At 51.1% G+C, this 14,734-nt stretch overlaps 1 protein-coding gene across 3 annotated transcripts; it reads right to left on the bottom strand.

The window, feature by feature from the left end:
* Positions 1–1,835: 1,835 nt before the first annotated feature.
* On the bottom strand, positions 1,836–14,174 carry PLA2G15 (phospholipase A2 group XV). Of its 3 annotated transcripts, none has more exons than XM_043600906.1 (6): positions 13,670–14,173; positions 10,687–10,843; positions 6,498–6,616; positions 6,155–6,253; positions 5,530–5,754; positions 1,836–3,768 (listed from the first exon to the last, which is right to left on the bottom strand). In XM_043600906.1, the coding sequence occupies exons 1-6, from the start codon at positions 13,782–13,784 to the stop codon at positions 3,257–3,259; spliced, it is 1,227 nt and encodes a 408-aa protein (XP_043456841.1). In that variant the 5' UTR covers positions 13,785–14,173; the 3' UTR covers positions 1,836–3,256. The 3 variants fall into 3 exon arrangements, with proteins under 3 accessions (XP_043456841.1, XP_043456843.1, XP_043456842.1); XM_043600908.1 differs by having other exon boundaries at positions 5,530–5,629; positions 13,670–14,171; XM_043600907.1 differs by lacking the exon at positions 5,530–5,754 and having other exon boundaries at positions 13,670–14,174.
* Between the last annotated feature and the right edge of the window lie 560 nt (positions 14,175–14,734).

Below are 14,734 nucleotides of genomic sequence, written 5' to 3'. Positions count from 1 at the left end.
CGTGTTTACACCTGCACATCCTATAGTTTGAGACTGACCATACCCAATCTCCTGCTCTGCATCACCCAATGACGCAGCCAGAGATGGGCAGCACCCTGGAAGCTTCCTCCTCCTGCCCCCCAAAGACCTGCAGGTTTTCTCATAGTTTTCTTCTCCCCAGTTATAGTAGCCTCCCAATCCCTACCCTGCTCCCTCTAACCCATCCCCATAGGGTAGGGATTGCTCCTAAAATACACATGGGAATGATTGTATCTCCTCTGCCTAAAAACACTTCCATTCTCCTATAGACCTGAGACAAGTGATCCTTGAAGAACCCTCATTGCTACTGTCCTCCTTGTGCTCTCTGCTTGGAATACCGTCCTTTAGTGTGAATGAGAGTATGTGCATATTTGGAGTCTTTAGAATCTGACTCTTTGTCCCCTGGATCCATTCCTTCTGCTTCTCTGGGGAGAAGGCAAAGTAAGAACTCATATGTGTCACTCGGTGGCAGCCAGTCCACTTACCCTTGCAATAGCCACATACATGACCTGCCAGCATCCAGATCTCTGGCTCTGCTCACACCCAGTTATAACAACCCACCATCTGAAAACCCATTATGCACCAAACACCGAATTAGATGTTCTCCAGCACCATCAGTGTTCCTCAGGACCACCCTGCAGGATACATTTATTCAGCCCCATTCTGCAGATAAGCAAGCTGAGGCTCAGAAAAGTTGGGAGACTCCAACTTTCTGTAGTAGCCTGGAGCTGGTAGAACTCAGATTTGGACCCCAGTAGCATGAACTATAGCCTGCTATGACTCCATGCCCTCTCTCTCGGCAGCTGTGAAATCGAACATGGCAGTGGGGCTGAAACAGGTCGGGGGTGAGTAGGCAGCTGTAAGGCCACCACAAGGGGAGCAGGGGACGGTGGCTGTCAGGGCAGAGCTGGGAGTCAGGCTGGGTACTACCTGGAGGTAAGGACTTTTTGTGTTGTCATCCTTTCACCAACGCCAGCAATTACAGCTGGACCTGTGTATCCCTTGGCATCCTCCCCCTCTTTGGGCCACATTTCTTCCAGGTTTTTGCCAATAAATAGTGCTGTGAGAGGGTTCAGAGTGCCCTCTAGTGGCCTAGGGTGTATTGAAGCCTGAAGCCCAGGCTGGCCCAGGGCAGGAACTGGGGCTCTCGCCACCCCACTGCCGCCAACCCCCACTCTGGGCTCTGCACCATAAAATTAAGGCTTGGATGCCATCCCTATGCATGTTTCCCTGTCTCCAGCTCTGTTTCTCTGTCTTTATCCATCTCCACTTGGTTCCCAGTGTTGTTCCTTGTCTCTGTCCACACCTAGTCTCAGCCTAGTCTCTCCTCTTCTGTCAGTCTCTGTCCCCAGAGAGGGACAGACAGTGGGCAAACTGAAGAAACAAAGAAGAAGGATGGCGTCCTAAAAAGAACTCTAGGGCCAAAAGAACACTAAGACCTGAAAGATGAGAGAGGACAAAAAGGCTGGGAACGAGAGTCCAGCCAGGGTGACCTGCAGGATTGTCCTCAGCCCCCAGCTGTGGGGCAGCATGTGGAGTTTATACACCAAGCAGGAGTAGAGGGAGGGCAGGAGCCCTCCCTTTCCAATGGGAATGTTTCAGGTCCTGGTTCTTAGGCCCAGGAGGGGAAATAGATTCCAGGAGAGGGGGCAGGAGGATCAAGCCCAAATAGGTGCACAGGATCCATGCTTTGGTGCTGAGAGAACCCATCAAGGCCCCAGGAAAGGTCTAGCCCCTAATTACCTACCTCTCTAGCGTCTTCACCCCTCCATTACCTCCCTCTTTTCATGCTCAGAAGAGACTCTAAGCCAGGGCACTTTACAGCATCCAGAGTATTTTTATTGCCAGAATCAAGGTACAGCCTGCTCAGAGCCCCAGTACGGAGCACACCACTCAGGAATAAAGGAGAGATGCTGGGTATGTTCACAATACAAAAAAAATCCAGCTCCACAGAAATCTTGTGGGAGAGCAGCACAGTCCAGCCTGACTGTGGCTCTGGGGTCCCATCCTAGAGGTTAGATTCAAGTCTTGGCCTAGAGCCATTGACCACTTGGAGATCACTGCCACCAAGGCAGATCCAGATTCTCCATCCCTGCTATTATAGGGAGATCTATGCAGCACCTCTGGAAAGGAAGGAAATTACCAGGGGAGCCCCAAGCCACCTGGCTCTCTCAGGGGCGACTCAAGCTTCTGGGTTAGTCTCTGCAGACTAAACACCACTGAGCTGCCTGGTGGGAATAGGTGCTTGGCAAAGTGGGAAAGACTACCTCCTCTCAGCTCTGCACCAGCCCACACGGGTGCTAGAAAAACCCTAGGGCTGGGTGGCAACGTGGTGGTGGATTTAGCAGGGATACCCCGAGCTGCCTTAGCTGCTTCCTTGAGTTCTCTTTCTTCATGAATACCTAAAAGGCCATGGCACTGGCCCTGCTCTCATCCTTGAACCACATTCCCAGAGGGAAGGGAGCCAGCATCAATACTGTGGGTAACAGCCCAACCACAGGAGTCAAGGCTCCTGGAACGCAGCCCCCAAGAACTAGAGGGCCATATGCTGCCCAATCCTGAGCTAGGCTGTTCTTGGAGGTGAGGGAGGTAGGAGTGAATGTCCCAGGACCTGGGAACCATGGAGAACACAACTCGCCCCTGCCTGCAGGAGGAACCAGGCTGCCTCCAGAAAGCCACAGCCAAGCTGCTGAGCAACTAGGCCACAGGGAAGCCAGCAGCTCCAGCCACCCACAGCCACTAGCAAGCCTACCTGTGGCCAGTGTGGGAAGGATCCCCTAGGGACCAGACCATCCCTGGGACCTTTAGGGACAGGAACCACACCTCAGTAATATCCCCCACAGGAAGGCTAAGGGGCCAGGGCCCAGTGGGTAAATGTGAAAAGGCCACAGGGGTAGGAGAAACAAATGACCCCTCAGTCCAGGATTGAGGCCAGGTGCCAGCCAGTCCACCTGCGGAGCCAGTCCTGAGGTCACAGCAATTCCATCATCATCATCAGCAGCAGCAGCAGCAGCAGCAGCATTCTTTTCAGCAAGGATCTCTCAAGTGAGTCCAGACTATTTCTTCTTTCCTCACATCCACAGAGAAAAGGATAAGAAACAGCATTTCCCAATGGCAGATATTTCACAACCCCAGTCTGAGGACATTAGACAGTCACAAACTGCTAACCTCACGGGCCACGGTAGCCAAGAGAAGCAGGTGTGGCCACGCCATCCCACAGCCCTGCCTGGCACAGGAATCAGGGCCCAAGAAGCACACGTTTCAGATAGGCCAGGGTAGTGGCGTTGGCCAGCATCTCGATGTGCTCGCTGCCCGGGAGCGCCTGCAGTGACACTTGGTGCTCCTGGCGGCTGCGCCAGGCCTGGCACTGCAGGGCGCTCTGCAAGTTCACAGTGCCATCGCCATCACCAAAGCAGATTTTGGGATCACGGTCTGGGAAGCTCTCATAGTAGAAGGAGTCTGGTGTGGGGACACCAGTGCCATAGAGGCAGTGCAGCGGCACGCCAGGGGGCACTGTGGCTTCGACCAGCCCCTCCGTGTCCTGCCGCATGAGCCATCCATCTTTGAAGCCAATGTCCTGGAAGAACTGGCGGTAGTCCCGCAGCGTGTAGTTGGCTGTGGGTGTACGCACGAAGATCTTCTCAGGGGACCAGGTATAGTTGTAGGGCAGCAGCCAGCTGGTGGAGACGGCAGACCGCTGCTGCTCCCGAATCTTCAGGGGCCCAATGACTGGGATCCGATTGTTGTCTCCTGCAGGGAGACGGCTTTCTCAGTCTGTGCCCAGGACAAGCTGGCAGGGCAGCACGGTCCCCACCAGGCCCCCCGCTGGGCCCCAGTCAGGGGCCCAGTCAGCACTCCAGCACCTCTACACTGTCGTCCTCATTATAACTCCCCCACGGTTCCCTTTATTTTTGCTCTATCTGGGAAGCACACCACCATGACTTGTTTCTTTCCTTCTGCATTTCCTCACCAGAGGTTTAGGCAGCACATACCCACAAGGTGATTCATTGTGTAAACAGTACCCTCCTCTGAGCATTTGTTACCAGGCTTGTGGGCACTGACCTTGTGGAAGGTGAATCAGCAGGCTGTCAGCCCAGGGACACATTCATCTTTCTCTTTTCTTACACTGAGTTACAAAAACATTTTTCTTTTCCTAGGCTCAGACCTGCAGCCAGCCAGCCCTGGTCGTACCCCACTCTCCTACGTGTCACTGACCTGGGCAGCCAGGCCTTCGGGAGACACAGCAGGAGGGGAGGCTGCAGGCAGAGCGAGGGTCCTTCTCACACGGGAATGCCAACAACACAGAGCCAGGGAGGCCTCTGAGGAGTGAGTCAGAACTTGGAAACAGGGGCCTTCTGACCTATTCAGGACCCTGGCCATCCATCAACCCACCTTCTGACTGACCAACAGGCTTTCAGCTCTGCCTTGTGAGGTCTGGCTGTAGGACCCCTGAGGAAAGGAAAGCTAGGGGTCCATGACTACCACCCCACCCCCTACCCTACCCCTGATCCAGACTGCCGGGACCTGACAGAACAGTTTCCCAGAATCTGAGGCAGAGATCTAAGGAGACTCACAGGGAAGTTCTGAAAGACTGAGACCTGAACCTCACCACGGTTCCCTGTCTCAAATTCACGCGTGCCCACATCTGTCCTTTTAGGTCCAGGTTGGACAGACTAGATGGCTGTCATGAGTCCTTGTTATATCTGGACTCGTTGTCCAGCCAATCCAAGGTCACTACCAGGAGAGGCACTGTGTCTGACCTGATTGCAATGATCAGTTGTCCAGCAAGTAGGTCAGGCAGTGTTGATGACATGAGGAAGAAAGTTCCTCAGACGCTTGGCATAGTGGCTCGCGGCTCCTAAAATGAGGGGCCACGGGTTCATTCCCAGTCCTAGCAGAGGGAGGAAAGCCCCATGGCTATAGCTGGCAGGCTCTGATAGCCCTGAAAAGGCAGGTGGACTGGGGAGAAACAGGGAAGGAGGTGACTTTGCCAACTGCCAGGCAAGCAGGCCCAAAGAAATCTGCACCTGCTTCCTCCCTGTGTTACCCACAAAGGTTCCCCGCTGCCACAGATGGACGTATGACTCATAAACAGGAAACTGGAGTCCAACCTTCCTTCCCTGGGGCAAAGGTGGGCATGAAGAAGGAAAGATGAAGGTAAGAGAAAGGGAGAAGGCTCCCTCAAAGAACTTTGGGTCAAACCAAGTTAGGCCAGCCAGGCCAGAGCAAGTATACGTGTGTACACATGTACACAAGCAAATACCTGAGTTTTACCAACAGTTGTGCCACTCCGTGAACATGTGGCAAAAAAACTTACACAGATAACAAGAGCCATCAACTAGAGAGATGAAATTAATTAACGATAGATCCTCTTTTGGAAAAGGAGATGTTTAAAAAAGTATCCCACTCTGGAGAAGAGACATGAGGGTGGCCCAGGAGGACACTGTCGAAGGAAAGAGAGGGCACCATCCCTGACATCAGCCCCCCAAACTGGGTCAGACAGGATCTTACCTGAGGCCAGGACACGCAAAGTCTTGGCCACGCCCCCCCAGGGCGCACCCAGTGCCACAAAGGCACGGATATACTTGTTCTTCCAGGCCTGTGGCTGCCGCTGCAGAAAGTAGAGTGTGTACATGTTGCCCATGCTGTGGGCAACCAGCACCACAGGGCCCCCATACAGCTGATGCATCTCCTCGATCATCTCCCGGAGAGCCAGGAAGTAGGGCCCGTTTTCATCTGTAGGCCAGAGCCAGGCGGTGGTCAGGAAGAAAGGGTCCTGGGGCCTGAACCATTGAATGTTTTTCAGGCCAGATCCAGGACTAGGCGGGTGGGGAAAATGCTAAAATCCAACTGGGAGTGGTCTGGTTTTCCCTCCTTTTCCAGGAAAGGAGGAAATGTAGGAGGTCCTTTCCCCCTCCTCAGCCTCATTATCTCTCCCCAGGGCTCAGAGGCCCAGAAATCCTAGGGTGAGTGGTGGAGAAGGACAGGACAGATTGACCAGTGGTGGTAGCTGTGACTGCTAGGCTAGACACCAGAGGCCCTGGGGGACAGGGGAGAGCCCAGGGCCCCTGGGGGCTGTGACCTCCTCGTCCCCACCTCCTAAGACCTCGGAGAGGAAGCAAGAGTGACCACTTACTTGGGGCTCGGCGCCAGTCGTAGGGGGCCCCCCGGACATCCTCACCCCGTGTGTAGCCCCAGCCCACAAGACTCTCTACCATGGTATGGAAATAGGAACCTGTAGACAGAAATGTATGAGAATTGTAGAAAGGACAGCCAGTGCCAGCCACCCGCACCACACCCAACAAGGAGACTGTGACATCTACTGTAGGAAGATCCCTGAAGGAGTGCTATAAGGCTCTGTGCCCACACTGATTAGAGACAGTTTACAGGCTCATTTCAAACTAATAGCATTCCTCCCACTCTAGGAATACAGAACTTCCAGCCCCATTCCCTGGAGGGCATGAGGAAGGGCTACATACCCACACTGCTTCTGCTGGGGTCCAGGAACTCCAGTGAGAAAGTCTTCCCAAAGCCAGGAACACGCACATCTACACCATCTGGAAACTGGGTGGCCCGGGATGTTCTGTTGTAAACCAGCCTGTCGGGGGTGGGGGTGGGGATTTTGAGCTGGTGACCCAGAGATGACACTGAACATGGTGTGTCCTAATACTTCCCTGTATCCTAAGCCACACTCCCTTACTATTCTCATGTCTGATAAGAAGTATATAAAGTATATAAAAAGTAACAAACTTTATAAAGCACAAATCAGAGTAACCAAGTCCAACAGAGGACCCCAAACAAGACTCATTCCAAAGATTAAACCCAGGGCCCCTGTCAAGGCAATATTTTCTTCTCCTCAATGTCATCAACCTCAGAATGCAGGTCTTGGATTTGGTTGGAAAAGGGAAGTATCAGGCCTGGTTCTGCCATCAACATCATGCTTCCCCAAAAGGCAGGTAGCCTAATCTTACAGGCTCCCATTCCCCATCTCCATGGATTTAGCTCCTACCACCCACCACAATACATCACAGGGCAAAGGAGATGGTAAGTGCAGCATACAGACCCAAACAGAGAAACCACCACCTTAGGGCCTGAACACCTGTGGCTGTTGTGTGGGTGGGTGGGCAAGGTGTGAAAAATGATGGGACAAGGTGGTGGGAGACAGAAGGAAAGCTTTGTACTAGGCCAGGAACTTGGTTCTGGCCTCCCTGATACCAAGGAGGCAAATGTGCCCAAGAAAACACAGGTGGCTAGACCTGAAGTCCTTGGTGGTCCTGAGTCCTAATCCCCATAAGATCAGCCACAGAAAGCTGACCAAGATACCCAACAGAGACCTAAATAATAGGTCCAGGGGGCCCACTTTCTCTAAGGTGATCTGTAGATTATCCTTACAGAAAAGTGTTGAAAACTTTCTACAAGGACAAAGCAGCTCTGCACCAGATGAAAGTCTAAACAAGTCAGATGTCCAATGAAGGTAGACAAGCCACTCTCAGTATCAGCCTGCACCTCCGATTGGCAGTACCTGAGACCACATCTCTGGTGTAAAAATAGAATTGCAGATCAACAGCCCAGAAATAACCCTGATCACATACAAAAGAGGAAAGAGTCAACAAAGTAGGCATCATAAACAACAGGGAAAGGCAAGGCACCTGAAGAACTAGCTAATATATCTCCAGAAAAAAAAACTTTAATTTGTGAGACTCCATTCAGCTCAAACATTTACTGAGCACCAATCTGTTCCTGGTTCTACCGCTATAAAGATAAATGAAATATACCTTCTTTCTCTGCCCCTCTGCTGCTTGCACTCTGTTTCTGTCTCTCTCTCAAAAATAAATAAACATTAAAAAATTAAAAAAAAAAAAAGATAAAAGAGATATGCAACCTCTGCCTTCAGTGAGCTCAGTCTTAGCCCAGGGTCACATAATTCTGGGTTCAAATCTTAGTTCTGCCACTCATTAGCTGACTGACCCTAGGCAACTTTGTAACCTTTTCGAGCTTCCAGGTTTCCTCCTCTGTAAACAAGGTTGAAAACAGTACCTGTTTCATAGGGTTGCTGTAAGACTAAATGAAAGAAAGTATGAAGAACAGGCTGTGCCTATATTCAATAAGTGGTAATTTTCAATACAGTATTATTTTATTATCAGGGAAACATCCTTGGAAACAAAGTTTGGCAACTGACAAGGATTAAAGGGAATAGACATGTGGCATGGAAGAAGGAAAGGTTAAGAGTTCTGGGGGAGTGGCAGGGGAAACTTTACAGAGGGACCAGGCTCAGGTTTTAAAGGGTGAATGGGGGGCAACTGCGTGGCTCAGTCGGTTAAGTGTCTGACTTCAGCTCAGGTCATGATCTCAGTTTGTGAGTTCGAGCCCCACATCGCGGTCTGTGCTGACAGTGCAGAACCTGCTTGGATCCTCTGTCTCTCTCTCTCTCTCTCTCTCTCTCTCTCTCTCTCTCTCTCTCTGTCCCTCCCCTGCTCACTCTCTCCTTCTCTCTCTTAAAAACAAATAAACATTAAAAAAAAAAATTAAAGAGTGAATGGAGGGAATTTATCAGGCAAAGGGTATAGAGCTAGATTCCAGGCTGAAAGTATAAAGACATGGAGACATGGTATGCCCCAGGAGGAACAAGAAGTTGAGGGGCCAGTGAGTGGTCAACTCAGAGGCAAGGGAAGGGATGGAGGCCACGTTGAGGCTATTAATAGGGGCTGAAGCATAGAATCCACAGGTAAGGGGGTGCCTGGCTGGCTCAGTCAGTAGAGCATGCAACTTTTATATCAAGGTTGTGAGTTTGAGCCCTACGTTAGATGTAGAGATTATTTAAAAATAAAATCTTCCGGGATGCCTGGGTGGCTCGGTTGTGCGTCCAGCTTCGGCTCCGGTCTTATCTCACAGTTCATGGGTTCAGGCCCCACATTGGGCTCTCTGCTGTCAGCACAGAGACTGTTTTGGATCCTCTGTCCCCGCCCCCCCCACCCCCCACCTCTCTCAGCTCTTTCCCTGCTCACTTTCTCAAAAATAATAAATAAAAAAATTTTTTTAATAAAAAAAAAAATCTTCTGGCCAACTAATCTTTGACAAAGCAGGAAAGAAAATCCAATGGAATAAAAACAGTCTCTTCAGCAAAACGTGCTGGGAAAACTGGACAGCGACATGCAGAAAAATGAACCTGGACCACTTTCTTACACCATACATAAAAATAAACTCAAAGTGGATGAAAGACCTAAATGTAAGACAGGATGCCATCAAAATCCTAAAGGAGAAAACAGGTAAAAACCTCTCTGACCTTGGCCACAGCAACATCTTACTCAACACCTCTCCAGAGGCAAGGGAAACAAAATCAAAAATGAACTATTGGTACTTCATCGAAACGAAAAGCTTCTGCACAGCGAAGGAAACAATCAGAAAGACTAAAAGGCAACTGACAGAATGGGAGAAGATATTTGCAAATGACATATCAGATAAAGGGTGAATATCCAAAATCTATACAGAACCTATCAAACTCAACACTCAAAATAACAAATAATCCAGTGAAGAAATGGGCAAGACATGAATAGACACTTCTCCAAAGAAGACACCCAGAGGGCTGACAGATACATGAAAAAATGCTCAACATCACTCATCATCCGGGAAATACAAATCAAAACCACAATGAGATACCACTTCACACCTGTCACAATGGCTAACATTAACAACTGAGGCAACAGCAAATGTTGATGAGGATGCAGAGAAAGAGGATCTCTTTTGCACTCCTGGTGGGAATGCAAACTGGTGCAGTCACTCTGGAAACAGTATGGAGGTTCCTCAAAAAATTAAAAATAGAAGTACCTTATGACCCAGCAGTTGCACTACGAGGTATTTATCCCAGGGATACAGGTGTGCTGTTTCGAAGGGGCACGTGCACCCCAATGTTTATAGCAGTGCTATTCACAATAGTCAAAGTATGGAAACAGCCCAAATGTCCATCGATGGATGAATGGCTAAAGGAGAATTGGTGAGTATATATACAATGGAGTATTATCAGCAATCAAAAAGAATGAAATCTTGCCATTTGCAACTATGTGCGTGGAACTAGAGAGCATTATGCTAAGTGAAATTAGTCAGTCAGAGAAAGACAAATATCATATGACTTCACTCATATGAGGAATTTAAGATACAAAACAGATGAACATAAGGGAAGAGAAGCAAAAATAATATAAAAACAGGGAGGGGGACAAAACATAAGAGACTCCTAAATACAGAGAACAAACAGAGGGTTACTGGAGGGGTTGTGGGAGGGGGGATGGGCTAAATGGGTAAGGGGCGTTAAGGAATCTACTCCTGAAATCATTGTTGCACTATATGCTAACTAACTTGGATGGAAATTTAAAAATCAATCAGTCAGTTAATTAATTAATTAAAATCTTAAAAAAAAAAAAGAAAAAAAGAATCCATTCTTTTTTTGGAACTTGGTTCCAAAAACTAGAGAGAATAGAGCCAAGAGCTGCAAGAAAGGGAGGAAGAAAGTTCTGTCTCCGAGAGTGCAGAGGTGGTGCTGACTAGACAGGGGAAATGAGAAGGGCAAGAGGTCAGTGACCTCAGGGTCTGTTGAAGCTGGGATGAGACAGAAATAGGTTCTAGAAATTTCTTTAACCTCGGTGAGCAGCACCCCATCTGTGCCCCAGCCCCCACCTGATGTTGTCGATCCAGCAGTCAATGATGACAGGTAGCAGCAGCTCGAGGTTCAGCCAGAGGGTGAAGTAGTTGTCCGTCCTCTTGGAGCAGAGGTAATGTACGACCGTTGGCTTGTCCAGCTTTGCCTCCAGCTGGTTGCCCAAATCACCAGGCACTGCAGGGGGACACAGAACAGTCAAGAGGCCCTGGACCGGCAGGCTGGAGGTCCTTGAGGCTTGAACCCAAAGGCCTCCTACTATAGCTGTCCCAGGCTACAGAGTAGGGCCTTGTTTATTCAAAGCAATGGCAAACAGGACAAAGCACTGGGCCACTTAACTAGCCAAAACTGAATCCAGAGAAGGCACTCTAGGACAGGCTTGTGGACGGGGTGGCAATGAACAGAAACACAGTTGAGAGAAGTTCGTAATGGTACCTGCCAACCTCTTGAGAGCCCAGTAATCTTCCAGAGGGCAGATCATCTGGAGGGCCCTAGGCTCTCAGCACACCTGGACCCTGTGTCAGAGATGGCTACCCTGAAACAACACAACAGTCCAGCCACAGCCAGGTAGGGGAGGGTGTGACAAGGCCCAAGGATAACTTCTCTCTGCCCAAGCCAGTCTAGTCAGTTTATACACACAGAGCCCTCAGGCCCTTGTGAGACTCAAACCCATCCCCATGGTTTCATCACCCAACATTCAAGGCCCTTCCCAGAATATTGTTCCCATTGACCTTTCAGGCCTCACTTGGTTCTACATGCCATGCTCTTGCATCTTCCAAGCATATCACCATTTAGGATCCATGATCACTGAGCGAACCATCAGCTCTTGGCTCTCCTGGGCATTCTTTGGGTTCTACAAACCTAGCCCTGCACAGGGCATGCCCTCCCTTTGCATCATCTCACAGTGTCCTCAGGACAACCATGAGACGCAGGTGTGGCACCTGCGTTCACCTCCCTTAACAACACAGATGCAGAAATGGGGAGTCCTCAGCATGACAGTGCAGAGACCTTGGTCACTGTCTCCAGCAAAGAGGAAATGGCTCAAGGAGGAAGTCACCAGATTTGCTGTGCCTGAATGCTCTTTGTCCTGGATAGGCTGTGTGGCCTCTAAAAATAGCAGTGGTTACTTCCTAAGCCCCTTTTTGCCTAAAACTAGGACAAAAGACATCCATGTAACTTTCACCTCAAATAACACTGGGAGAGAACATCCTTACTATGCTCACTTTACAGATGAGGAGACTGAGGTTGGGGTAGAAATGACTTGTTACAGTCCTCCACCAGCCCAAAGTCTTCTTCTGTATCACTTCTTTGGTCTCTACCACCAATTTGGGTCTCACTCATAGAAGGTGGTCACCCTTGGAGGCTGATCCTCTGATGGTCCCTGCTGTGTGTCCAGGAACAGCTCCTCCACTGCCCACCATGGGGTTTCCCAGGATTAATGCCAACAGCTTCACTCTCTGAGAAGCTGGGCAGATTAGGATTCTGTGACTCTGGCTGTGGCGTAAGGCTCCTCTGCTGTGACCTAGGATAAGCAAGAACTGAACTGAATGAATTGAGTATAGTTAGCATCAATCTAAGCAAAAAGGCTGCCACACATCAGGGACCCCATCAGGGACCACACATTTCCCGATGTCACACCCTTCATACTCAGAACTCCTTAGGCCTACCCATGACTTCTTGTGTGCTTACAGGATAAAGTCTAGATGAGCCAACCAGTCACAAGCCCTGCACAATTCACTCCTCCCCTAACTCCATTCCAGACATCCTGGATTGCTTACCTCTCTCCCTCTGAGATGTAATTTCCTCTGCCTGGAACTCTCTCCTGGCCTCACCTATAGCCACATTCTCCAGGCAGCCTTCCCTAACTGGATTGGTAGACTCTTTGTGCTTACCCAATACAGACCTCCTCTCTAGGGATCCCTGTAAACTTAGGGAACACAGGGCCAACTCTGCCCAAATCCCGTGGTGAACCTGAACCCAGCATCCCCCTGGAGTATTTCCTGGCCTAGAACTCCTGGTGGGAACCCCCAGGGACCACGTTGTCAGCCAACCCTACCCTTCTGTGATCTGCATCACCCCCATTAAAATACCCCCATCAGAAAGAACATGGGGGTCATGCTGCAGCACACTCAGTATGTGACATATACCTCAGCATGTCTCTGCCCTTATGAATCCTAGCTGGCCACCAACTCAATGCTTGAATGAGGCATCCAAGGCCTCCAAGACAGAGAAGTCTCATCTCTGCCCACCACCACAGGGAAACACTGTGGTTCCTGTATAATTACAGGGGCCAGGGCCAAGGGGTTGGCCAGGAAGGTCATCTAGACCCAACATAGCCCAGTCCAAATTGGTCTGGAAAGGGTAAGATGTTCCCTGACATCTGTTCATAGCCATTGTCCCAACCCTTACCTCTGTCTTTAGCCATCCTCAGATTCCCTTAGGCCTCCTCCCTCAGGCCAATGCCACCCATTTGGTAAGTTGGGGAGGGGGGTGTCTTGGTGGCAGGATAGGAGAGTCACTCTTTCCCCCAAAAGCTTCCTTTCAATAATGCCTCCTGAAACACATGGGGCTGGAAGAGCCGAGAGAGACAGCCTCCTAGCCATGCCCAAATCAACAACTGAGGACCCTGGAGACCAACTCCGAGAACACCCTATCCCCCCGCCGACCCTCAGGAGTGGGGCCAAAGGATCTCGGTCTCTCCAGCTAAAAAATGGACATAAAGCGAGGCAAAGCTTGGGACTGACGTAGATAGCAATACTGATAGACAACAGAACAGCAGCCCTCCCATTTACCCCATATTCTACAGGGGGAGGTGAAGAGAGGTTGACCACACCCGCGCCCAGCATGGCGAGAGGTGGACGGACCGAACCAGGTGACAAGACAGACAGTCATATGCTCCCCACCCCACGCTTAGAGCACAGCAGATCTGGAAGACAGCTCCGCCCGCACCCCGTCCTGCCGGATGCACGAGCAAACGGACCCACGACTGTACGCGCGCCTCACCCAGCACCACAGGAGGGGGACGTCCGACCGGGAGCGCCGGGTCTACGAGCAGCAGGAGGAACAGGAGGCCACCCAGGAGCAGCGCCGCAGAGTAGGGACAGAGGCGAAGACCCATTGCGTGCCACGGCCGCTACAGGTCCGAGGTGCGGATTCAGCGCCCTGGGCTCGCGCCTAGGCCCGGGCGGCGGCGACGAGCTTAACCCCCCCGCCCGCAGTAGACCACAGCCTCCGGGCCAATCAGGATCCACCTTCCCCAAACGGCCTGCCAATAGGAACTCGCCGCCAGACATGTCCCTCCCGTTTGGAGCTCGCTGCCTCGCCCCTGCGGATCCCCTGCCAGCTCCTTGGACCGTGCTGCGCGCCGAGCGCATCGATCGATCCGGGCTCAGCCTGGCTTCTCTGTCCTGAGTCCCCGATGGGTCGCACCCAACTCGCCGCTGCTGGAGACCAAGCACAGCTTTGGGTGTCCACAATCCACGCTGCGCGGCCCGATTCCTGGTGCGTCCCTGCTTTGGGATCTGGAACGGGCTGGGCCGAGGGAGGATTCAGGGTCCAGTGCTTGCAGCTGCTGAGAAACCCTGGTCAGAGCAAGAATAAGGGGAGAAGAGGGGCGCCTGGGTGGCGCAGTCGGTTAAGCGTCCGACTTCAGCCAGGTCACGATCTCGCGGTCCGTGAGTTCGAGCCCCGCGTCGGGCTCTGGGCTGATGGCTCAGGGCCTGGAGCCTGTTTCCGATTCTGTGTCTCCCTCTCTCTCTGCCCCTCCCCCGTTCATGCTCTGTCTCTCTCTGTCCCAAAAATAAATAAATGTTGAAAGAAATGGTGTCATTTAAAAAAAAAAAAAAAAGAATAAGGGGAGAAGGGAGTCTCGGAAAGTTCTTGGGCCTTAGGGGACTGGGAGCTGACCAGGACCTTTGTGCAAACCCTACACCGATTCTATACACCCTGCTCCGATGTCACCTGGGTTCAGGCAACGGGTTCAGGGACTCCCCTGCGTCTGTCCAGGGTTTAGGAATAGGGGCAGGACAGGTAGAGGCTAGGTCAATGTATTTCGTTTCCGAGTGAGAG

Source organism: Prionailurus bengalensis, chromosome E2, assembly GCF_016509475.1.
Source record: "Prionailurus bengalensis isolate Pbe53 chromosome E2, Fcat_Pben_1.1_paternal_pri, whole genome shotgun sequence".
NCBI classification, from domain to species: Eukaryota; Metazoa; Chordata; class Mammalia; order Carnivora; family Felidae; genus Prionailurus; species Prionailurus bengalensis.
The sequence above is the reverse complement of the archived record's forward strand: the minus strand, read 5'-3'. Positions and strand labels throughout refer to the sequence as shown.

What these genes read in the sequence shown, in the direction of transcription:
- PLA2G15 (XM_043600906.1), bottom strand. Translation starts at nt 13,784, where the DNA reads ATGGGTCTTCGCCTCTGTCCCTACTCTGCGGCGCTGCTCCTGGGTGGC. An exon ending in TGCTGGATCGACAACATCAG is followed by an intron (nt 6,617 to 10,686) that starts GTGGGGGCTGGG and finishes CACCCCCGACAG; the next exon opens with GCTGGTTTACAACAGAACAT. An exon ending in CCCCAGCAGAAGCAGTGTGG is followed by an intron (nt 6,254 to 6,497) that starts GTATGTAGCCCT and finishes TTCTGTCTACAG; the next exon opens with GTTCCTATTTCCATACCATG.